The 27,248-nt window shown below is 25.4% G+C and overlaps 4 protein-coding genes across 7 annotated transcripts; 2 read left to right on the forward strand and 2 right to left on the reverse strand.

Annotated features, from left to right (window-relative positions):
• The first annotated feature begins 473 nt into the window (after positions 1–473).
• On the forward strand, positions 474–2,477 carry LOC112601657 (ubiquinol-cytochrome-c reductase complex assembly factor 1). Its single transcript, XM_025349384.1, has 6 exons — positions 474–839; positions 1,282–1,485; positions 1,564–1,636; positions 1,700–1,869; positions 2,106–2,297; positions 2,372–2,477. Exons 1-6 carry the CDS (start codon positions 837–839, stop codon positions 2,444–2,446), a joined length of 717 nt encoding a protein of 238 aa, XP_025205169.1. The 5' UTR covers positions 474–836; the 3' UTR covers positions 2,447–2,477.
• LOC112601656 (embryonic polarity protein dorsal-like) lies at positions 2,462–8,767 on the reverse strand. Of its 4 annotated transcripts, none has more exons than XM_025349382.1 (12): positions 8,451–8,767; positions 8,014–8,096; positions 7,021–7,241; positions 6,695–6,938; positions 6,456–6,596; positions 6,269–6,367; positions 6,070–6,203; positions 5,885–5,981; positions 4,659–4,736; positions 3,532–3,609; positions 3,286–3,468; positions 2,462–2,944 (listed from the first exon to the last, which is right to left on the reverse strand). In XM_025349382.1, exons 2-12 carry the CDS (start codon positions 8,066–8,068, stop codon positions 2,532–2,534), a joined length of 1,743 nt encoding a protein of 580 aa, XP_025205167.1. In that variant the 5' UTR covers positions 8,069–8,096; positions 8,451–8,767; the 3' UTR covers positions 2,462–2,531. The 4 variants fall into 4 exon arrangements, with proteins under 4 accessions (XP_025205167.1, XP_025205166.1, XP_025205165.1 ...); XM_025349381.1 differs by having other exon boundaries at positions 8,014–8,122; XM_025349380.1 differs by having other exon boundaries at positions 8,014–8,132.
• A 7,277-nt stretch (positions 8,768–16,044) lies between these two features.
• LOC112601719 (mediator of RNA polymerase II transcription subunit 17) lies at positions 16,045–21,075 on the reverse strand. Its single transcript, XM_025349468.1, has 11 exons — positions 20,805–21,075; positions 20,549–20,722; positions 20,344–20,479; positions 18,994–19,174; positions 17,948–18,151; positions 17,391–17,596; positions 17,041–17,300; positions 16,881–16,971; positions 16,604–16,822; positions 16,368–16,516; positions 16,045–16,306 (listed from the first exon to the last, which is right to left on the reverse strand). The coding sequence occupies exons 1-11, from the start codon at positions 20,897–20,899 to the stop codon at positions 16,093–16,095; spliced, it is 1,929 nt and encodes a 642-aa protein (XP_025205253.1). The 5' UTR covers positions 20,900–21,075; the 3' UTR covers positions 16,045–16,092.
• Positions 21,076–21,390: 315 nt separating this feature from the next.
• On the forward strand, positions 21,391–26,127 carry LOC112601735 (brahma-associated protein of 60 kDa). Its single transcript, XM_025349494.1, has 10 exons — positions 21,391–21,621; positions 21,688–21,887; positions 23,061–23,250; positions 23,319–23,486; positions 23,538–23,666; positions 23,733–23,906; positions 23,975–24,120; positions 24,180–24,300; positions 24,361–24,498; positions 25,801–26,127. Exons 1-10 carry the CDS (start codon positions 21,544–21,546, stop codon positions 25,954–25,956), a joined length of 1,500 nt encoding a protein of 499 aa, XP_025205279.1. The 5' UTR covers positions 21,391–21,543; the 3' UTR covers positions 25,957–26,127.
• The last annotated feature ends 1,121 nt before the right edge of the window (positions 26,128–27,248 follow it).

Raw genomic sequence — 27,248 nt, forward strand, 5'->3', positions numbered from 1 at the left:
TTAGAGACCATTACCCGGACAGATGGACGGCGTTCAATCCGCGACGGTGGCGGACGTGCACAGGGGAACACCTCTGAGCGAACGTTGACCAAGCACTGATTGGCCGGCGGGGCGCATTGCCGTGAAAACACTGAAAACTGAACCAGGACGGGCGCAGATCTCGCACAATACGCACGCACGCAACTTCCGCGCCGACTTGACTCGGCAGTCGGCTGAGAAGGCAACGACGTCGGCAACTTGCGCGAGAAAACCCGCGGTGGACCGACGGACTTATTGTGGTAATTATTGTCACTACTACCGCTCGTCGTTACTATTATTATTGTTATTGTTGTTGTTATTTGTTTTACGTCGGTCGTCACTCGTCAACTGCTCATCACTTGACATCCGACTTCGTTTACGGTGATGTACGGTGTCTGATTTTCTTCTCCAGTTTTCTCGCTTATCGCTTATCGCCGTAACACCAGCGTATGCTCCAAGTTTTCGTCTATACCCTGGTTCGTTGATGATAACCGGTTATATGACCATTGGATAAGATTTGAAATGTATTTTGTGATACTACTGCGACACGGCCGATAAGCGTTATCGGGAGTGTTGTACTTTTATGGTACCAACTAATATATAAGCCCGGTTGAAGACCAGCTGTAAAGCTTGTTATAGCCAATTCATCAACGAAGACAAACTACTGACAGACTGTTTACAAGCTAGCGAAATATTACAAAACCGTGCGCAACATTCAAAATTGTCCAATAATTAATGGTTAATGGTTTCATAGTTTAATACGTATATTATAAATTATTTATTCGTACTACGTAAATTGTCAATAAAAGTTCGATCAAATGGTAAGTCTTCATACATAAAATATAATAATATTCCACTTTAGAACATATTGTTATACATAATTTTGATGCATTAACGGTACCTATCTAGTTTTAGAAAACCTTTAAAGTTTAAATCGTAATTAATCGTGTTAGGTTATAAATAATAAAACAAAAATATAAATGAATGAAAAATATTGTTTATTAATCATCAGAAATTATGATATTAAAAATATAATATTTTAGTTTTACCATTAATAATTTAACCAATATTTAATTCACTTTTACACCGCCATCATTATTAATGTATTATTATTCAAATCCTTGCTTTTGTTAAACTTTGTATAAACTGTTTTTAATTACTTTAGACATCACATAATAAATTATTTGTTGAGAATTAGATGAAAAGAATCTATAAACTTATTTATAATGATAAGTAAATAATTGAACATTTTTTTTTTTTCAGTTGCTTGTACCGATTAGAAATATATTGGCTTTCCAAACTAGATCATTATGTTGTGTTGCTATAAAATCTAATAACCTAATGTATAATAAAAACTTTGTAATTTCTAAACGTTATGCTGTCACAGACTTTGTTGGTGTTAGTACTAAAAGTAAGATTTCTGAATTTATTGACAGATTTAAAATAATGAACCCACTAAATAAATCAGTAAGTAAATATTTATTTTTCACGTAAATATGTTAATAACTTATAATACCTAATTATTTTAACACTGATATTTTATAGAGATTAGAAGCAAACAGTTGGATTTTATATGAAAAATTGGTTGATCAAATTCCTTTTGATGATATCATGACAAGTAATAAAATGAGCATTACATAAATATTTTAATTACTTTCTCAAAGCTATTATTCATTTTCAGAACTTAACTTACCAGATACATTCAATTCATGGTTTATTATAACAGAACTTCACTTATGGATGATATTTGTTCGTTTAATGAATGAAGGTACAAAAGGAGCAATGATTAGAAATTTTATCATGGAAGCATTATGGAATGATGTTGAGTTTCGTTCTAAAAAATTAGCAATTGTAAGTTTTTTGGGAGATAGTTGCTTTTTGACAGCTAAAAAATATACACGTATTTATAAATTCTATATATATGTAGTATTATATTACATTCTTTTAACATACAGATCTATAAATAAGCTCATATGGTTTGAGAAAAAAAAATAATCATATAGTTTAAATAACATTATTACTAATTAACAAAAAGGAACTTTTAACATAATAAAATATATAAATAATAACCACTTTAATATTATTAGGTAAATGCAGATGTTCGGCATCGTCAATTAAAGGAATTGAGTGATCAACTACGAGGAGCATTAGTAGGTTATGATGAAGGATGGCTCAGTAATGATATGGTCTTAGCCAGTATGGTATGGCGTAGAGTATTCAATAAAGAATGTAATGACCCAGAACAAATTGAATTAGTAGTGAAGTATATTAGGAAACAGGTAAGATAAAAAATATAATAACTCATATGGTAACTTTGAGTTTGTCAATATTTTATTTTATATATTTTCAACAGATGTCCATTCTTCAATTGCAAACATTTGATAGTTTATTTACAAAAAAAGATGTCAAATGGATAAAATTTGTATAGAAGTATTGTAAAAAGAAAAACGGTATATATTATATATAATATTTTACCTAACAAAGTTATAAATAGATATTTTAACAAACAATAATTAATTACGTTTAGTGTAAATCTCACAGAATTCATTAAGGGTATTGTTAGCAATCCTATCAAAACTGTCTGACATATTATTTTCTTGGGCTACAATTTCTTCATCAGGCTTTCCTTGAGCATTGTTTTCAGCTAAATGTAGACTAGCGGACAAATTAGCTGACAACACATGTTCACTATCTTCCAACAAGGTGAATTCTCTCAAATCACTAGAATCTAAACGATCTAAACTTGAGAATGTAGTTTCCATGAGATTAGGCTCATTATTGCCTTCTGTTGGACATGGTAAAGGTGCTATAGTTATGGTTGTTGGTGAAGCATAATTTTTTTGAGATGATGTATTTTGAGTATTAAGTGTAGGGCATACTTCAGTGATAGTGCAACCACTTATTGTACCACAATTAGTTTGAATTCCTGCACAATTTCATAAAAACTATTAAAACGTATTGTTAAGTATTTCAAAACAAAATTTTATGATAAAATAAAAAATAGGAGGTTACAATAATAAATATATGTTTTAACTTAAAATAAATAATCATAAAACAATTTTGGACAAAATTTATTATTTATGTAAATTTAAATTTAATTAATATTCAAATATTTCAATAAAGAAAAAACTTTTAAGCACTAACTTGTAATGATAACATTGATTTAATTAAAATAATAAAATAGTATTAGTACTTATTAAATATTATAATCAATAACTTTAAAAAAAAATCTAATCACACTATTAGATAGAATAAAAACTAGTTTACCTGTAGGTGGTCGAATATTGGTCTTCAGTAATGTAGTTTGCCCAAACATTGAGTTAGAATTTACATTTGGGAACTGGTATTCAAGTGGTGAAGGGGTTCTTGAATTATACATAGGTGAATGTTGACCAAGAACACTTGAACTTGAAAGTGGATATAAGCCACTATAAGGATTGGGACTAGTTTCTATACAATAAAAATAAATAATGTTAATTTTTGAATGTAAAAATTCTAATATATAATTCGAACCTGGTTCTTCTTTGACATTAATAGACAATTGGTCAATAACCATTCCATCAATAAAATTAGAAGGCTGAGCCAGAAGTCCTAAAATAATATAATTAATAATAAAACTGTATTTTGTTACAATTTAAAAATAAAGCTATAGCATGCAAATGTTACTGTTAAAAAACACTTAACAAATAAAGCAATTACAAACAAAAATAACATTCTAAACATGAAAAATCACATTGTTTTAAGAAAATAAAATAGTGTACAAAAGATGATAATGATCTAAAATTACTTAAGAAATCTAATTAGAAAAACAAATATTTAAATAACACAGGATGGAATACCAGGTGTATAAAATCAACTAAAAAATAATTTATCTCTGCATTTACTTAAAAAAAAATATATATATAATATAATTTATAATACTGATTTATGTATATTTATTGGTGAATTTTTATTATTGGATCTACATACAAATTTATTAACTGCGCAGGTATTTAAGGACATTTTACTAAAGGTAAGGAAGATAATATCCATTTACCACTCTTGATTAAAAAACGATGAAATATTATTTAAATAGCCAACAAAGGTTAAACTAAATTTTGGCAAAAAAACCATTTTTCAAAATAAAAATTAATATAAGCACTATGTAAAGAATATACATAAATATTTCATATCAAGTATTGTATACATAAATTCTTTTTAAATAAAATAGGAAATAATCTAATACACATTATATCCCATCCAGTATCTTGAAATCTACATAAAAAAACCACATAAAACCAAGAAATACTCTACCCCACTTTTACTTACTTATTACTTCCTCAATTTTATTTGATCCTTTCTTCTTCTTGTATTTTCACAGACTAAATATTAAACTACAAAATTTCTATATATATAATATTTATGTATATATACTTGAACATGTATAGAAAAAGAAAGAAACACAATTATGTTTGTACAGAGATATACACATTATCACGTGTTCGTTAAATTTATAAATACTAGTATCATGCTAATTAAATGAAACTGACATAAACTGAATGACACCGGCACCGAATAGTAACATTTTTTTAAAAATCACCTTACATCGCCCAGGGTTGTTTATAAAAGCTTATATGTCATTTATATTTTTTTTTACTCACTAGGGTCACTCTGTAATTGCCTCAAAAGTTCACTTTCGCTAGATAATTTCTGTCTTTTCCTTTTCAACATGGCTGGATCTATAACGCGCAATAAACAAATCAATAAACATTGCATAAACTTAAAATAATAAAATATATTTTTGAACATTAACTTGGCTCACAATATTTAACTGCAATATAAAAATATATACCCATAAACAATATTAGAAAAAGAACATGAAAATTATGATCAAAAACAAAAGTTACACAATTATTTATATAATGAAAAAAGGAAAATAAGTTGTTAATATGTTAATTTTATTAACTATGGACTAGACCTTAATTTTCTCTATTTCTATAACTAAATTATACTCTAGTCAATAATTTAACAAAGTAAAAATAAATTGTTAGTATAAGCAAAATATATCAATATTTACTGCCAGTCAATAATTAAATTAAATTATTTTAAAACCCTGATACGTTTATTTTTTTAATTCAACAATTTGTTTTATAAATGTTGAGCAAAATGATGATAGTTAACTTTATCTTTCGATAACATTATTTTACAGTTGTAACTGTGCCCCCTTCAACAGTGCTATAATACATAGACGATTCGTCAAACTCCGACATGGCTGCATGAGGTGCTACAGAAGTATATAAGGCATAATTTTCTGCTTCTGTCAAAGGAGTATCATTAATAGGTTCATTGATACTACTATTTGATGAACACATTGATTTACTTCTTTTCCGCATACTCAATAACTTATGCAACAGTTTGATTTTTGATGGTTTTTCTTGTACTGTAGGAAGATATTTTGTAGGTCTAGGATTTTTTTTAACTCTTTTTGGTGGCAATGGTGGTGCAGTATTATTATCAAACTTTGGTTTAGAACTACTAGGAGGTCTAGGTGGTAAAATTGACACATCCTCGTAACTCTGACATCTTTCAGGTATTGAACATGGATTTTTAAATGCCATTTGAAGACTAGAGTAAGTTCCACGCAAATCTTCACCCATAACCTCTGAAGAAGAACTAATTGAATCTTCTTTATTCTCTTTATTAATATCATAACATGTATCCTCATTGACCTCCATAGGTTCATCTTTTATCTCCACTTTATCTTCATCCTCATTATCTTTATTTTTATCAAAAACGCTAAGCGGTACTTTTGCTTCTGGTTGATCATCTGCCCAGTAATCATTGAAACTTTTTTCTGGTAGCCTATCATATTTCTGAGGGGACATACCTGAATCAACTGGAGTAAACAAAAATGGACGAGCTTCACTACACATGCCATCTGTAGGTCGTTTTAACTGAATCCATACATTTATTGGACCATCAATCTAAATTAAAAATTAAAAAAAAAAATATTGAACCATAAATGTGTAAATTTGCACATTGAAAATTATAAAAATAAAAGTTTAAATTTACCTGCATTACTTTATACTTTGGAGTCCTAAAACTAATAGCCACTTGTTTATGTACATCTGAAGGTTGAAAATCAGCATAACCTTCCCAAGTACATACACCATCTTTTTCCTCAAAAAATCTTACTTGAATATCATCTAAATTAATAATACATACAAGAAAACATTAAAATATTAAAAAAAAAAATGTATTTTAATTTTACCTTTTGTTACTTTTTCACATAATAATATGATTTCTCTACCACCTACAACTGAAGCTGCTGCATCACTTAATCTACATATCACTAAATCTGACATTGCTTCTAAAAATGATAAATTACAAAATATATAAATTATTTAAGATAATAACAATTGAACACTAATCATTTCATAAAGTTTAAACAAACTAACTTTTATCATAAATGGGATCCGATACAATAGGTTCAAGGATACTATATTTTCCTTTTTGTGTACCACCTAGAAATGCTTGAAAACATAACCTTACTGCATTTAAGTCAATTGAAGTTGGGTTATCTTTATGTGAAAATCCAGCTATAAAATATTTAAAAATAATGCACATAATATTCTATTTTAGTTTTCATAAAATGTATAACTAAATAGTGTATAGATATGTTTAACAACTTCCTTACTTCTAAAAGGATCTACTCTTATTTCTTCTCGTACTTTAAGAGCCTCATCAATATCTTTTCTTTTTACACACTGTATTCCTAAGTTTTGAAAACTTGCTGTCATTGATTCATTATTAATTTCAATAGTACAAATTCCTCTTTTGCAGTTGTCACGTCCCACAAGGTTATGAGGATGAGGTCTAAATGGTCTATCTTTTGTGACACACGATACAACAACAACAGCTCTACCTTTATATCCCACTATCTGAAACCAAAATACAAAAAAATATTATAGTAAAAAAAAGTAAATTTGATAATTAATAAAAATAATTTATTAATAACATTACTTGAATTGTTGGGTAGGTTTTATTTTCAGTCGTACTATTAACTCCAGGTATACTCCCAGCTGATCTACCTTCACACTCATATCTAAACCTCAAAGCTTTTGATGCAGGCTGTTCAACTATTTTTATATATGGTGTAGTTATTGGTCTTCGCCCATTGTTTGATGATGGACCGTCCATTTGTTGCACAGTATCAGTTCTTACGTGCTCTTCAATGACCTCAACTAAATAATGTTATATGTTACACATAATAATTTAATTTTCTAACATATTTATAATAATATACTACTATAAAATGCAATATAACTAAAGCTAAATTAACATGCAAAATTTGTCTGAATATCTTAACTAGATATTTCATACATTTTTTAATTGTTATTAATATACTCCATAATATAGATAACAAATAAAAAATAAGAAAAATATGTAAATAATGATTTGTTTAATGACTATAATTAAATTATAATAAACTAGTTATAACTAGTTATAACTACTTATAAATGTTAATATTTATTACTGTGAATATTGAATAATAAATATGTTCTAAATAAAATTATTTAGTATGTCTTTAAATTATATGTATTGAATACCCAATTCTCACAAGCTAATACAATTAAAAATATTTATTGATGCAATTTCACATTAATACAGCAGACAATACATAGGTAAATAATTTAACGTACGTAAGCAAAACACTTAACATCAACTAGTAAATACACATATTTATTAAAATTTGAAAATCAATATAAAGTAAAAATATTTTGATGAAACTCAAGAACAATCTAATTACTATTGTATAATCATACTTCAATTTTCAAGTTAATTTTCCAAAGATTTAAAAATTACAGTATTTCTTAAAGCCCAAAATTAAAAAAAAAAAATACTAAAACCTAAATATTGTTATCAATTAAATAATATAGCCTATCTATATCATTCATTTATATAACCTTAATATTATAATGAATAATTTGACAATTGTTATTTTTTATTACTTACTGACATCACTAAGATGGAGATCGGGAATATTAGATTGTTTATCATTCAGATCCATAATCAATCGGTTCACAATTTATTAACAACTACAATAACAAACAAGCATACACATCTGAAATCAACTAAACTGAGATATAAAATCATTCCAACAAATACGTGCAGTATAAGTAAGCAAAACAAAAAAATGTTGACAAGTCTTAGTTAAACGAACATAATAATAGTAATAAGTAATAACACAGTAATCACATGCCACAATTGTCAGGTGAGAGACAAGCACACATAAACTAAACACAATAATATACAAGGCAGAAACCCCGTACATATAGGAAGGTAGGTAATCACAAATTGCGGTAACGAACCAGCAGCGAAAAAATATTATTATTATTTGTTCACTGAACGTGTACGGTGTTTCTAAATAGATATTTGAAAATTCGATTTACCAGTGTTATGCGGCAAAAGGGCATTATTTGCCCGAATCGAAAGTGACGATGGTTTAGTACTTTTGTTGTACTTTCAGCCCAGGTGGTAGCGACGACGACGCCGTAACTCGTAACTTCGTAAGTGTAATAACAGCGACACAACCAAAGCAGTAAAGTGTAAAAATAAAACTTCAGATATGTAATGAACAAGATACGAGACGAGAAAAAAATAAAACGAAAAAAAAACAAAACAAATAGATAAAGGAGGGAGAAGCTGCAACTGTTGCAGGCGATGAGCGATCGCCAAGACGAGCGCGCCGCTGCTTTGGCCCATGCGCAGGGTGCCAAAACCTGTAGCGGAAATAGTCGGCCGACTCGGCCGCACAGTGCCACAGTGTTTCCAGATAGCCCGTAGTCCATACCGTCTTCGACATTACAAAATATATAATATTTTTGATGGTAATGTTATTAAAATATAAAATACCTAATTTAATATAATTATTAATTATTAGTTAAGTTATTGTATTGTACAGAATTCTATCTATTAAATGTTAAACGTATATAGTGTTTAACTTAACGTATAAAATGTTTACGACGATATGAATGTTTAATACCAGCTTTAGGTGCAACTGTGCGAATACTTGGTAGAATTTGGAGGGGCCGAGTGCGCGAGTATTTTACCTTGGTCCCCGCGGCCCTAAATGTATTATTATGTTATGTGCATAAATATTTAATATAAAAAATGTATAACGTGAAAATTAATATAATAATTCCAATTTAGTCTAATAATGTTCACATGACCGTATATGGTCTATAATATATTTAAAATATTTTTTTATTATTGTTATTTTTTCAATTTTTAATTGAATCTTTAAAAAAATTTTCAGAGACATTTTAAGACTGCTGACGTATGTAAAACTAGTACCTATTATGTATAATAACCAAGTACCCCTCCCCCAATCCACGATCAACCAATGTTATTAATGTTATTATATATTTTTAAATAGTTATAATATTTATGACTTATCATATTTTTAAGCGAAATCAAAATTATATCAAGACATGACTTAAATTCGATTCATTAAGTCTAGATAACAAATCTCCTTACTTATTTTGCATATATTTGCACATCGTAAATATTTAAACATTTATTAGGTACCATATTTCTAATTTTCTAATAATATTAATTATAAGTACCTAATTAAAACTGTTCCATTTTATTATTGTTATTATTATTTTGAACATTTAGGAGAACGATTAATGATAATATTATCATTAATTATTCACAAGTATGAAGTATGACCAGTAAATGTATATACAATTAATTAGGTATACGACGCATTAAATCATTTTTCCGAATTAATATTCGAGGTATACTCGTAGTTCAGTGGGTTTTACCTTCGACTTCGAGTACCTATGTAACATCTAAGTATGAGTAAACGATTTTTAGTTACGCAACATATTTTTCACATTTTAATGTATTTTACGTTCATGTATTTATAATTTATTTATGTAATTTTAATGCATATAATACATTATTATGAATTTGAATAATTATTACTTACCTTTTGGTTTGTGGAAAATAATCAATTATCATTATTCATATTTAATAAATTTTTAGGCACATAATTGCATATTTTAATGAATTTATGGTCATTAACATCTGAGCTTTAGTTTATAAACAATATAAACAACAATCATTTACCTATATGGCGAAATTAAAATTTTATGACTATGTTGTGAGTGTTGTGACAATATGAAGTCACAATTAACGTTCACCAATAAAAGTAATTGATAATGAATAATGATAAACATAAAAATACATCATAAAAATATTTTATGTTATTAATTATAATATATTAATATACGACTACTACATTAAAATTCAGGCTATTAGTTATTTTGCTGTAGGTAGATATAGAAATAGGGCGTATACCTATGTAAACGAAATTCGATTTTTATATTAATATTCGACTAATGGTGATATTATAATATATCATATTGTAAATTTGATTTGTACCTACCTAACTAGTAATTACCACTCACGACTTAACAAAATTCGAATAATATAAATATTATAAAACTGTGATAAGTAGAATAGGCTATAATGAAATAATTATAGGTACATAATCAAATCAAAAAACTCGAATACGAACTGCTCTATATACCTAATAAATTATATCATTATAACCATCATATATTGTTAATTTTTAATTTTTTTATTTCAAAACATCGTTTTTTTCTTTTAATACCTGACACACCACACACCTAAGACCTACCAATCTCATACTATATATATATATTATGTATAGGGCTGTGAATTTAATACTAAAAAGAAGTGCACTTTATTCCTACGTTAGGCGTAGACGAGTAGTGAACTAGTGGTGTACATCATGGTAATACACTAATGTCTAATACCCCTTGTAAAAGCGCCTTGTATCTTTAAATAAATTTCTGTAAATAAGCTGAATTTTGTTAAGGTGACGATTATTAACTTATGATTCACAAAATCATAATATTTCACAAACTGTAATCGCCTTAATGAACGGTGGCAAATTTCAAGTCTTATTTTATATTTTTTATTTCTATAATATAATCAGGGTGTGGGTAATGAGATGGCAGGTAGTTATACACTTGTACGTATAATACATAATAATTAATAACTATTAACTAATAATACTATTATAATAAGAATTTTTAAAAAACTATCCTAGTATAGACTGTAGGTATCATAATATTTATACTATTTTATAGGTGTCCATACACCGCCCGTCATCTATATATACCTATATATATGTAGTAGGTATGTTATATTGTATAAAATATAAATACACAACTAACGGCCATCAGGTTTATTTCTACAATTACAATGTACCTAATTTACTTTTCAACGTATTAGGTAGGTAGTTACCTATTTAAGCGATTAAGAATATGATTAAGAACATGTGAAGGTATGATATTAGACAGTTGCTTACACAAGTTTATATAGTTTCACCTACTACCTACATATTTAATATTTTAAAGTCCTATATCGGCAATATCAATACACTATACGTCTGTACACTATGTTGATACAATTATGCATAATAATTAATATGCGTCGTTAGTTCATTAAGATTAATAAAATTAATTAAGCATTTAAATTTTTTTAATTAATTGTTATAATAATATTTATTATGTATCATATTGACGTTTAATTAATTTTTTTTTTTTTTATTATTATCATAAGTTTTCCTAACAGTCGACATCATCTAAACTTAGGTGTTAGGTTAAGTTGACCCCAACTGAAATTTTTTACAAAATTAAGTTTAATAATAACCTTTGATAAAATCAGTTTAGCATGATAATTCCTGTTTTTCCTGTTTATTTTTAGATGTAAGGGGGCAATAATTGTTCACTTTTGATCCTTTCACAACTTTAAGCTAAATACAATTTTTTAGTAGAACATTTCTACCAGAAACACTAAAAAACAGCATCTATGACGTTGAAAACCGAAGAATTGCATTACTGTTCTAACTCCCTAAAGATGTGCACAGACAAATGATTAAAATATTTAAAAACAAACACATACCTAATTGAAAAACCAATAAACTCATTAGCCAACGCACTACTTAAAATTTAAAACTAGATACCTGTATAGGCACATAGCCACATATGATATGCATTTTTCGTCTGTAATTTATTTTGAACGTAAATTAAGATTTTATTTTGCTTATTTTATTAGGTACTAAAGATTTAATTATGCTTTAATTTATTGATTCAATAAGCATTTAGTAAATATTCAAGAAGATATTTACAAATATTCGTTTTGGAATTAGAACAAAAAACAGAAATTGTCTAAAAAAAATAGTTATCATACGAGTTAATATCCAATATCATAAAAATTTAAACTAACTCTATGGTCATAAAATTAGTTAGGTTTAGTAATAATACAGTAGATACAACTTATTAATTAATTAATTTTTTCACACATATTGACGCATTTAGTTATCTATTTACAAGATGTAATAAAATAAATGCGAAATTAAACATAAAACAATATTATTAAATTCAAATTTCACTTATTTATAAGATGTGAATTCTAAATAATATACTTCAATTTTTGAGCGAAACGATGATTGTATTGATTTTATAATTTTTACAGCGATGTGTTTTTTTATCTGTCATAATATTTTAAGGCGTTAAAAATGCTTCAATTTTAAATGATGAGGGTGGTACCTAGTAACAAATTGGATCTAGTTAGTATTTTGGGACCAAGAGTAAAAAAATCTAAGTAGGTACTTTTTTTTTAATCAGAAAACGGGGATTTTTCAGCAAAATTAAATTTTGGAGTAACTAAAAAACAAATAAATGTAAGTACTTGAAATTTTACTTAATGTTTTATTTTATCAATTTCTATTCACAACCAAATTTTCAAATATTTAGATTCTTTTTAAGCTATTTATAGACATAAGAAATTTTTAATATTTTTTTAAATGTTGATTAAAAGTTATTTGCTAGATAAAAATACTTGAAAATTGAATATTAAGCTTCTCATAAGTTATTCATTTCTTAATTAAAATACTGAAAATCTATGGTCACAAATTACAATATTTTTTATAAATATTAAAAATTAGAATTTTGATTAAATTCGTTAAAATCTCAAAAATGTACAAATTATTTTGTATAGTTAAAAATTCACAAATTTTTTTTTTACCAAAGAGTTGAAAATTAAAAACAAGGTTTATTAGAAGTTTTTTGAGCTATTAAAAAAATTTTTTTTAGAAAATCAAATCAATTTTTCTAAGTAATAAGCATTTTAAGTTCAAATTTAGACAAAATGACTTATTTAAAATTTTGAAATAATAAATAATGATATTATCTAATTATTTTGTTATTATTTAAAAACATTATTCATGGAACTTAAAACTTTTACATATATTATATTACTATGAATTTTACTATACACGATGATATTTTTTATTTATTTTAAGAAATTATCAGTTATGTATTTAATATAAATGGACCCTTTCTTACTGTTTTAAGATACCCATTCGAAGACAAACTGGAACATAATTATTCCACTGTTCGTCCTGTTACGTACAAAATAATCAACATCTAGCATGCAAAAACATTAGATATTCTAATTTTTTGGTTATAAAATTTGTCTTTAAAGTTAAAGATGTTAAAGTGCAGTCTCTTGTATTTAATAACAATAATCATGTCAAGTGTACAGCGTTTGTTATAACGAAAAAACTTAAAAAACTTAATAACATTAAAGTCGTATCTAATATGCTTAATAGGACAAAGATAGGTACATATAATTCAGTGAATTGGCCAACTCAACTGCAAATTTATAACAACTAATGAGTATGATTTGAACAAACTAGCACGTTAAGTAATACACAGGGAATCAAACTTGCATAAAATTAAACCACTCATATAGTAATAAGTATTTAGGATTATCTAAAAAAAACTAATTTTAACAATGCAATACACTTTGAGCCATCACATGACACCGGCTCAAGATGCATAGTAGCATATTGGTCCAGTCCGCCGCTGTACCTATTTATATAAATACGTAATTACATTTTTAATTATTTAAGTTGATATAATGATATACATATGTCATATATGATACACAGAGTAAAAATATATATTTTTATGATAATTAAATACTAATAATATAATAAAATGTAATATTTTTGTAAAATATACAACTAAATATCAACCTACTGAAATATTAAAAGTAAAATAAATTATTTTAATAGCTAAAAATAAAAAAATAAAAATATTATCATGTAATACATTTAGTGATATAGGTTGACAAGCTGTATCCACTCAGAACTGTTTGCTGTACATAATGAGTGGTTGAATTCAAATTTATCACATCAATTACAGTGACTCACTCAATATTTACAGACAGCAGTGGTTCCATTTGCCAATCTTTTTTTTTTCTTGGTGATTTTGAAAAGTACTGATTATTTTTAATTTTAACTTCTCTAAAGTTCAAACTAGATCCAATTTGCTATCAGAAATCACACTCAAAATTAAAAATCATAAAAAATAATCATACACATCATTGTAAAATCAATATAATTATCACCAAGAATCTAAAATCATTACCTGTATATTATTAAAATTTTACCAAATTAGAAAAGATTAAGTTAATGATATTTGCAAGTTAATAATAAATATTAGAAAAAAACTAATCGCATCATAGTTATACAAAAATTATAGCTCAGTTTTGATTGTAACGGGAATATTTTGACCAATTTATTCTGAAGTATACTCAAAGTGATTATATACAAATCAAGAAATATTTTTCATTTATCCAGCCAGATCTGATCATAGATTCTAGACAAAGTGATGAATAAACTGATTTTACAAAGATGTGTGTGCGTTTTTAACACAATAAATAGTCAAAAAAAGTTTCAATTTACAACTTTGAGGATAGTTTTGGATAACAAATTGAAACTAGTTTATACTTAAGAAGTCAAAATTACTAATACTTATTTTATAATTGGAAAAAATAAACAAAAAATTCAGAAAAGACCAGAATATTTAATGAAATTCAATATTATTGTTATTAAAATAATTGTTTTATAACCACAATTACCTTAAGACCTATCACATTTAAAATTTACCTAGTTTAATGTGGTTTTTAATAACCAAAGATGTCAAACATAAGAACAATAAAAAATAACTATAGAAACATATTTAAACATATACTGTCTTAAGAAGTACCTACTTTTAACACTTGCACGAATATTATTTAATATTTAAACAGAATGAAAAAAGAGTTAACTTTCTAATAATTATTATATATATTTTTTTAATGTATAACTAATAACTTTAAAAACTATATTAAAAAAAAAAAAATCATGAAATAAAGGTAGTGATATAGGCTGATAAATTGTTTTATGTATACAATGATATGTCATTGAATTCAAATTTAAAACACCCATAATAGTAACCTACTCGATACCTAATGTATAGCACAGCTGTATCCAATTGCCTACCTTTTTTTTTTTTTTTTTTTTTTATTTCCTTTTTAATGACTAATGAGATATGTTTTTATATTTATTTTTAAATTGTTCAAATTTAATCATAAACAATTTACTTATAGGGGGCTGTTATAGACAACACAAAAATGGTAAAATGAACCAGATGGTTTTGTAAATAACTCTATTAAAAAATATTCAATTAATTTTGTTATCATATTAAACTTATTTAAAAAAAATTATTGGCAATGCTAATAATTTTGAATTTGATCATCTAACAGTAAAATTGTTATCAAAAATAATTGCGCGATTAATATTTTGGGTTAAAAAATTCAAAAAATAACAATTATGATTATGTCATAGAGTTTCATCATTTAAATTTTAAAAAAGAATTATTTTTTAAAACTATAAAATATAATTATTATATTTTACAATTTGAATTGAATAATAGTTTAAATTGACACACTGGTACAATTAAATAACTAATTAGTAAGTAAACACTTAATCTAGCATCAGTAATTTATTATAATTAAGATACATTCAATATAAATGAAATATTTCTAATAGTTATATTTATTTTCATACATTAATAATTAATTATATTTAACTAACTAATTATATACAATATAAATTACATTTTTTTTTTTTTTTTTACATTAACATATTTTATTACTAGCAAATTAGGTAGAATTGGTTAAACTAGCCATTAAAAGTTCAATTTTGTTTAAGAAGTTTTTACCTTCCATTTTATCCCACCTTACTTTTTTAAATGAACCTCCCAAATTTTCCCATTTTCTTTCTTTTACCAACTGACCTCCAAAGAAGTCTTTTTTTGGTGAATGTGCAATACTTACACTAACATTGCCTTGTGGTTCACATTTTACGGATATCAACCTAAAATAAAATGTAAAATGATTTATTTCATAATATAATATAATCATATCCACAAATATACCTATCTCCTATTGGTGAAGCTAAGAGACATGAGCTGGCATTTCCCATAGGCTCAACTGGACCTAATCCAAGGTGAGACGAACTAGCTAAGAATTGCCATCCTTGTGTTTTAGCTACTGACTGTACTCCCATTATTTGATGTTGATAAATCTATTAACAGTTATTATGTTACATACAAATATTACAAACTTATAAGTTTCTGATAATTATTTAAAATTAGTTAATATCTATAATTACTTGACAAAAAATGAGATCTCTTAATTCTTGTGGTTCATATGATAAATACATTACTCGACCATCTCGGCAAATACATTTTAATGATTTTTTCATTACATGCACAACTAAAGATGTTCGACAAATACAATCAAATCCATGTGAAACAATAGTAACTTTAACACAAGCTTGTGTCGGAGAGTTTAATGAATTCCAATGAGAAATTATAATTGGATCTTTAACCTGAAAGTAGTATAGAGGTTATATATTTTTCTTGATTAATACAATAAAATTAATTTACTTCTTTAGCTAGTGTATCAATAACATATTCTGTACGTAATCTCATAAAAAAGTGTTGAGCTTGTTCTATAATTTGTTCTAATAAAGTTTGGCTAAAATTTGAATTAAAAATATAATAATAATTTAACTTTTAACTTATTAATAGAAATTTATTTTTTAACCTTTTAGACATTTCTAATAATTCAAAACGATCAGCAGCATTAGGACCAGCAACTGCACGACGTTTACTTGGACCTAAAGGTCCAGATGAAGGATGTGGAAATGGTTGATGAGTATTTCTGTGGTGCACTTCTCTTAAAAGTTGATGCAGAGAGTGTTCTAATACATGATCATGATCAGTTTTAGATGGTAAAATAGTATTAGGATTACCATTTGTTGAACTATGGCATAATCCGATAATTAACTGAATACCAGGGAATACCTATATAAGAATTAAACAATATTAAAATTATTATTTTATATCATAATTTGTTGTGTATTTTTAACATATATTTTGTTTTCATTCACATACCGTAGCTGAAATTTGATTTCCAACAACCATATGTGGTATAGTAGCTTGCAATTGAACTGCTTCTTTGGCAAGCTGATTAAATAATTCTTTACAAAACAATACATTTTGAGCGGCTTCTAATTTTTGTTGCCAATGCATATCTGGATTAGGAGTAGCTGGAGCTGAGCCCAGTAAATTAAATGAAGTATTAAAAATATTCTCTTGATCTAAAACATCAAATTAAAAAATATAAAGATAATTTTTAATCAATTCATAAAATAACAATTACATGAAAAAATCAATTTTGGATTCAATTAAAATAAATAATTATAATTAATAAGTATATAATAACAAACTAATAATTAAAATGTATAACCACGATTGCAAATTTTTAATATTCTAAAAATTAACTTAAAGTATTGTAACCCATCACAGTTAAAAGGGTAATTTAGTCTATTTTTATAAATTTTAATTTTAATAGAGCACCCTATAATTTAATCAAAATAATAAATCTTAGTTATCTGAATAAAAAATATTTAATTACTAATAAAATAAAACATAAACCTGCATTAAATTACCTTTTTGGCATAAAACCATTATGTAAGATACTCCCTGTAGTTCAGTAGGTACAGTCACTCTAAGCGCTGATGGGGATTTAGTGATTGAAACATTTTGACCAGGAGACGATGATGGGCTACTGGAAGAAATTCCAGAATTTGACTGAATATCATCTTCTGCTTTTGTAACTTCAAACATACCACTCTGTCCAAATTTTGAACCAGCTGCACATATAAATTTTTTATTAATTTCACAAATTTTAATTGTACATCATATATTTTTTATAATATTATGTTCTAAAATATAAAGAAAAATAAAAAAATAAATTTTATTTTTTTACTTGTTTAAAATGAGTTTTGAGTAAAATATTAATTCAATCAATATTATTAATAAGACCCGTGCCTAGGACTAAGTCAACACCTTATACTATTTAACAAGCTTATCTTCAACTGTGTATTTTTAGATAATTATTTAAGTATATTTAATTTAGTATTTAAATTGTGGAAGACACAGGAGTACTGAATACCTTAACTAATTGTTTAGCAATGTTAGTGTACCTTTATTATTAGTTTTAAATGATAGTAATAATAACACCAATAATCTAAGTTCTATCATTCATGTTTATACCAACTTAATAATATTATACTAAGAAAAATTGTAAAATCTTAGATAATTAGTAGTAAGAAAGATGCAGAAGAAACTTGTCTGAAAAAATTTATATTAAAAGACGAAAAACAAAATACTTATTATAGTTTATGAAACTTTATAAAGAAATAGTTAATACATTTATTTTTTATTTGTTTACTTTAAGTTTTATAAGTAAATAAAAACACCAATAAGCTTTTTATTTAAAAAAACTTTTATTTTGCCCTTTTGAGCACTGTATATATTTTTAACTTATTACAATTATTTAATATTTAAAATATTACAATCATAAAAGATATGATGAACAAAGATGTCATGGTATCTGTTTTTAGATGAAGTAGTATATGTGGGAATTAGCTCTAATTAATAGTACACATTTATTTTCAATTCAATCCTAAAGATTTAATTTTAATTAAATTACCTGTTTTATAACTGAGGTCGCCAATAATAGCAGTAGAAACTTTTTTTAATCTCCAATTTTGTCGTAATCTTAATAATTCAATATGAAAATCAGGGGTAGTTCGGTTTCTTATGAATTCATTTTGACTACTTCTTAATCGATCAACAGCAGACATTATTATATTTGATGCACTAGCTAATGCCTAATTTAAAAATAATAAAATAACATTGATTTAATAAATATAAAATGTAATTAGAACTAGAAAATTATATAAAATCTTGAGAACATCTAATAAAATTATAAAAAATATTAAAGGTGGTTTGAATCAATAATTAAAGTTTAAAAATACAAACTTTGTTTTTCTTAAGCTCAAAATTTGAACAATCTTTAGAGGTTATTGATTAATTTAGAATCAAACTTAAAATGCATATCTGTCATTTAAGTCCATTTCACATATAAGAGGAACATGTCAATTCATTGTATTTAATTTTAAGTGAATGTTCAAGTTAAAGTAAGGACACTTTATTAACATTGTAGATAGTTCGCATCATGTGAAATTGGCTAAATTCTATGACTTATATTTAAAGTATTGATTAAATCATTAATTATTTAATTTGTTATCATTTCTTACTTTCAATTAATTAATTACAACTAATATTATTAAAATTAAACATAATACCATTTAAAATAATATAGAAATATAAACATCTTTATCATTTACTTTTCAAAAAATAAATATTAAAAATAATAATAAGTAAAAGATAATATTATATAAATCTAGTAGGAAGTTTTATTATAATAAACAATTATTTCACAACTTTAAAAAAAATTATTTTTTTGCTATCAAATTATTTATTCAACATTTCTTAAAAATATTCAAATGTCTATCATTTATCAAATACCACTATCATTCTACATCAATAAGCCAAGTTTATAATTTGTAATACTGATAAATTTTAGTTTCTTTAGTAAACGTTCTATAAAACATTTTTTTCTTTAATTGAATAATTAAATAAAACTGTTTGGCTAACATAGTGATGCTTATAGGTATATTATTTTTTAAATAAAAGTGGATATATCAGTTGTCACTATTAACTTTGTAGACCATAAACGACAAATATTATTATATTTATACATTTTTTAGTTAAAATCATGAAATTATTTAACGCTTAATTAAGCTTGGTTCCTGAGAAAAATTATTAACAATAAAAATCATAATAGTGGACAATTATGTATTGATATGAGTAACATATTTATATAAATTATATTTAAGAAAAATAACAATAGTCTGGTTTGTTTACAACTAAAATGGTTCAGTTTAATCATAAACATTTATATTATCTTATGTACAATAATTTAAAATTTTCAAACCTTTTTACGAAGATAGATTTGAGCCATTGGTTTGGTTTCAATTGAATCAGTAGGAATTGGATCAAGTATCATATAACGTTTTTCTTTTGTAACAGCTAACACATCTGATATAACACAGATCTCTGTTGCTGCTCTCCTTAAATAGCAATATTGATAAATTAATAAGCCAAATTATTTGTATAATCTTAACAGTTTATGCTATTACTTTAGTTTAGAAACTACTGAATCAATCCACCCAGATACAGGGACATTAGGAGATGGCTCTTTGGATTCTTCTTCACTTTTCACTTCCACTTCTTGTTGCTTAGTGTCCTCATCAACCTTACTAAAGTCAATTCTCTGTGCAAGCTTTGACAAATTATCAGACATAGACAATGCCCTTAAAAAATAACCATATATAACAATTAAATTCGTTTTAAATATGTTTTTAATGTAATTAAACTGAAATCAATCGTGCTTACGGTTGATAGATTTCCTGTCCATCATATGAAATTTCTTGGATTATATTTTCTGCTTGTGTTTCAATACTTATATTCACACTTGTAGAATACGCCATGATCAATAATAAACTAATATCAACTTAAATTAAGAATTTAACTTTAAATTTATTATATTAGTTATAAATGTCAATCCATTTAATAGAGAAGTGATGTTAACACCGGCATTAAACTTTCGTTCATTCTTGAAAAACAACTAATTGTCGAACTTGAATTTAATGTTTACATTTACGTGAGAATTAAGATTATAGATAGAAGCACTAGCGTAACTGAACGAAATGTACACAAGACAACCTCTGCTATAGATAATAGTATCTATACTCTAAGCCTTGACTACAACAGTTGACACAACCACAGTAACGGTTACAAAATATATGAAACAGTTTTAGATAAAATCTATGATCTGTGATTGGTTATAATTAAATCATGATAAGTCACGGCTTAGTTATTATTTATATAATTATACCAAGGTATAAAATATTCTTACCATACTTAAATTTATAGTCAGTTTGTTTGTGCCGAACATCAATGATAACAAAATTTCTTAATTTGTAGTTTGTTTACAATCATTAAAATGCGATTTACAGTTCTTTGATATTTCATTCGGCAGTCGGCATTCTATATAAACGTTTTTAATAGTACGTTAACATTTATGTTCTTTTGTAGTTAATTTGAAATTATTTTTTGTACTTAAGATTCTAAGATGTCAAATTTTCCGCCTACCCCTACAAACCCGAATGTTCAAAATAGATTTGGTCAATACCCGAATCAAACGTATCCGGTTAGTTTGTGTGTATATATTCTTCTATAATACATTTTTTAATTTCGTACTGTATGTATACTGTAGATGCAACAAAGGCCCGGCATGTATCAACAAGGTGGTCCAATACCTCAAGGTGTACCACCCAATGCCATGATGGGAGCTCGTGGACCCCCCGCTCAAGGATTTAGCCCTATGCGACATGGCGCTGGCCCAATGGTACCAAACCAGCCTACGCCTGGCAAACGGCCTGCTGATAATCGAAATCCACCTCCCATGGTGAAAGGGTATGTGTGTTTTAAAAAAAAATTAAGCATGTGATGTACAATTTTAAGTGTATAGAACTTAATATTATACAAACCAAAATGATAAATTAAAAGTTTAACATTATGGTATAAATAATAAATATTTTTCTTTAATATGAACTGTAAACAAATCTCTAATTGTTTCAATTTACTTAAGATCGAAATATTTATTTTTTTACTTTAACCTAGAAAACAATTTAGTAAATTGGTTAGTGCATTAATATAAACTTATCACTTATATTTCAGAGTATAGAATAAGAACAAAGTCTCACTAGATACCTACAAATTATTACTAAACCTGATCTTTTAATTTAAAATACATGTTAAAATCAACTTATGATAACTTATTTATTTTCTTTGTTGGAAATGATATATATTAGATTAATAACTTACCTTTTTAAATTCAATCAAATAATAAAAACATTGATTAAGATAAAGAACTCTTTATTTTGTCAACTTTTATTGTAATGTAGAAATATGTTTTATTATTTCCTACTAATCAATATGTAAACTCTTATAAATGACCCTTCAGATAATGCATTCATTTAAAAAAATATATAATATATGTTAAACTGTTATTACTATTTTGATTGTTTAAAAATATTTTTATCTTATAAATTTAGTTCAGTAAAAAATAAATTTATTTTTCAGTTTAAAAGCTATTAATATAGCAACAATGGTTATAAAATAAATACAATCAAATTAAGTTCATAATTTCATTTTCTTATTTCATGTTGCTTGTTTATTGCCTATTTAACCATTTTTCTCATTGAAATTATTTGTCAGTTTTTAATTTTCATTGTACCTAACTTGATAACCATTTTTTAAAAGGAAATTGAAACCATTGAATGCTCATTGAAAATAATATGAATCAAAAAAATGTTTAGTTAAATGTTTTTTGTCGGATACTTTTAGTCATAATAAATCCAAAATTAATAATGAAAAAAAATAAAAATAATTTTAAATTATTAATTCAACATTTTGGTTATATAAGTTGTTATTTATTTATTATACATGTACAAAATATTTATTGTTTTGCAAAATTTTTGAATTAATTTAAAATTAAAATTAATGTTCTACGAATATTATCTTTGTCACTAGTTTTATTACACTATGTATTTTACATATAAAAATATTAATAAACCACTTTTACAGTGATTTTCCTCACAACATACAAGTTCAAAATAGCAATATTGGAATGAGCAAAAAAAAGAAAAAATTGGCAGATAAAATATTACCACAAAAAGTAAGGGATCTTGTTCCAGAATCGCAAGCATATATGGATCTTTTGGCATTTGAAAGAAAGTTAGATTCAACAATCATGAGAAAACGATTAGACATACAAGTAATATATTTTTATTATTATCGTAAGTTTATGATGAATATTTATACTCTTTAATAATTTAACTGTAGGAAGCATTAAAGCGCCCTATGAAACAAAAGCGTAAATTGCGTATATTTATATCAAATACATTTTATCCTGCCAAAGAACCTGGAGAAAATGAAGAAGGAAGTGTTGCTTCTTGGGAATTAAGAGTTGAAGGACGTTTATTAGAAGATTCTAAAAATGAGCCAAATAAGGTAATTTTATATTCATTAATTTTTTTTTTTTTTAATTTGTAATATTTTTAGATAAAAAGAAAATTTTCTTCTTTCTTCAAATCACTGGTCATTGAACTTGATAAAGATTTATATGGACCTGATAATCATTTGGTTGAATGGCATCGAACTGCAACTACTCAGGAAACTGATGGATTTCAAGTATATATCTACTTTTTTTTCTTTCTATTTCTTACAAAAATAATAATAATATTATTAAATTTTAAGGTGAAACGGCCTGGTGATAAAAACGTACGCTGTACTATTTTATTGCTTCTTGATTATCAACCATTGCAATTTAAATTGGACCAACGTTTAGCTCGACTTTTGGGTGTTCATACTCAAACCAGACCAGTGATTATAAGTGCTCTTTGGCAGTTTATAAAAACTCATAAACTACAAGTAAGACACTGTAACATATATTTTTATTTGCATATCTTTTAAAAATTATATTTAACTATTTTTTTTAGGATTCACATGAAAAAGAATTTATCAACTGTGACAAGTATTTGGAACAAATATTTAATTGTACCCGTATGAAATTTGCTGAAGTTCCACAGAGACTTAATACTTTACTTCATCCTCCTGATCCTATTGTAATTAATCATATTATAAGGTAAAATTGAATAATCATATAATTATTAGTATTTATAACTAATTTGTTTAATTTTTAAGTGTTGAGGGTGTTGAACAAAAACAAACTGCATGCTATGATATTGATGTTGAAGTGGATGATACTTTAAAGGCACAAATGAATAATTTCTTATTATCTACTGCTAGTCAACAAGAAATACAGGTAATTTTCTAAATTTGTATATAATTTTTTTTTATATTACAATATTATGTTTTTATCTAGAGCCTTGATAACAAGATCCATGAAACAGTTGAAACGATTAATCAGTTAAAGACAAATAGAGAATTCTTTTTGAGTTTTGCGAAAGATCCTCAACAATTTATATATAAATGGATAATCTCACAAACAAGAGACTTAAAGGTATGTATAAAATAGATTAAATTTAATATATATGTTTTGGGTTCACATAATTAATATCTCCATTTTGCAGAAAGTTACATTTACGATTTGTATCAAATTTATACTATTTAACATAATATAAATAAACACACCATGTAATTTTTGAACAATACAATGTTCCAATTAGTACATACATTTTAATGGCTAGTAATTTTGTTAAAAAATTATAGTTGTCCATAGACATTTTTACATATAGTAGAGATTTAATGTAAGAAACTTCTAAAAAATTTATTTTTGACCAGAACTTCAAAATAGTTTTTAACTTGCCTATGACCTATCACTTAAACAAGGTTATCACAGTAAAAAAATTTTCATTAAATTGTTTATTTAATTTGATTAATTATTATTTACATAATAAATTATAAATGGTAAAATATCTTTATAAATAAATTATTTTTTGTTTAAATTTTTATAAAATATAAAACATGTTTTTAAAAGAAGATATATTATTAAAAAAAAAAAATAATTATTGCATATTTTCATAATATTATAACTTATGTACTTTTGTCATCTGTTATTCTTGTAAGAAAGTATTTTAATCTTTTTTTCTGCTATCCCAATTTTTCATGTTATATACTTACATTATTATACTATACATCAACACAAATGTATACTGATTTAATTTTGTTATTCTTTATTTTATGTTATATTCAGTTATATGTTTTTTTACTGTTTTATGGTATGGCTAAACAACTATACCCTACATAGACTATACTAATTGACAGAAAATTCAGGCTATATGTAGGTGGGTAGTGTGATCTCGCCTACCACAGCCTGTTATAATACCATTCTATAAGATCAAAATATTTATTATTATTATTATTATACCAAAAATAATCAAGTATGTTATTTTTTTATCTTTATTACATCAAAAATCATTTACATCATGCATTAATATTTAATACATAAATATTATATTATATTTTTATGGTTACAAATTAATTAAGTACAATTCTAAACAGTGTAATCACGTTTGGTTGCTTAAACTACTGCAATATGTTTTATCTATTATTTAAGATCTATTTTATATGCTATAGGTGATAATAATCAAAATCAATCGTATAACAGATATGATAATCTTAAATTGATATCATTTTAGTAATAGAATTATATCCTATGAAATTTGTTTATCTTTAAACAGAGATTTTTATTTGACAATTCCTTTAACTCGTCCTTGAATAATTATTATTTGTCTAAATATTTGTTAATAAAAATTAAAAACATCACTGTATTTAATGTTTGATTATATTTTTAATATTCTAGACAATGACAGATGTAGTTGGAAATCCAGAAGAAGAACGAAGAGCAGAATTTTACTATCAACCGTGGACGCAAGAAGCTGTTAATCGTTATTTCTATTCCAAAGTTCAACAGAAACGGGCAGAACTTGAACATCAATTGGGTATTCGTAACTCATAAAACAATTATGTAATATGATTCATTATTATTTAATTTAAGATAGTATTTAATGTAATAGAATTATTATAGTTGATTTAACCAACATATTATGACCTTTCTTGATACTATTCATTAATGATTTGTACATTTTTTTTAAGTAAAAGATTATTTTTTTTTTTTTTTTTTTTGTATATTAGCTAAAATCCATTAAAAAGTAGTATACATTTTGTATATGTACTAATTATTTAAAATTACTTTAATTTAATTTTAAGAATAAAGGAATAGTTATAAGGGTAGTATTTTTATTATTGTATTTTCAAGACTTAAATTATAATACCTAGTATCCTTACAATTGCTATTTATAATTATTATTATTATTCATAATACACTATTCTAACTAATTTATATTTGTTCTTTTCACTGAATAAACTTTAAAAAGTATGAGAAAATTTATACTGTCTGATTACAAGGTTAGTAAATGCGAGTTTATCTGGTATAAGTAATTAACCACAGTATCATAACTTATTATTTATGCACCATTTACTAGTTAGTAGTTATTATTTAATCAAATAAAATTAGATTTTCCTAGGTATACAATATGTATGATGATTATCAACATTTAGTAAGTATAATATATACATTATATTTAATAGACAAATCAACTACAATAGGGGATTTTAGCAGTAAGAACGAAATAGCTAAAATGTATAGATTTATTAATTTTACTAACATAACTATATTTTGTAATCATTTAACTCTACATACTAAGATATTCTATTTTAATTATATATTCCAGAGCTAAAATTTAAATACTCAAGGCCATTATGTAGTACACTCTATTTACAGGAATATTGTATGGAGGATAAATAGAAAAAAAAACACTGCTTTCTAGAAACTAGATCAGTGTTATAAATTATTGTGTATTGATTATATTGCTAAAAATCATACATTTTTTTTTAGAACAAGACTTGAAATAAAAATTGATGTTTTAATTGTACGTATCACTAAAGTACTGTCTGGTTGAATAATGATTGATGAGTACTAGATGGTACTAGAGGAGTATCACAGGACACAGATAATATGAATTATAGTCTAATACAGCGTTTCTCAAACTGTGGGTCACGGGTCGATTTTTGGGGAGTCGCGAGAAGTAGTATTATATTATTATTATTATAAGTATATTATTACAATTATTATTAATTTAAAGTAATAAATAAATAATAAAAAAATTTGTTTTTTGAAATTACTTTTTTGATCCTGTAAATGTAAAACTATGGGGGTCACGATAGATTTTTGGAAAAAAATTTGGGTCG

The sequence above is a fragment of the Melanaphis sacchari genome, unplaced genomic scaffold (assembly GCF_002803265.2).
Source record: "Melanaphis sacchari strain LSU unplaced genomic scaffold, SCAv2.0 Contig7_pilon_pilon, whole genome shotgun sequence".
NCBI classification, from domain to species: domain Eukaryota; kingdom Metazoa; phylum Arthropoda; class Insecta; order Hemiptera; family Aphididae; genus Melanaphis; species Melanaphis sacchari.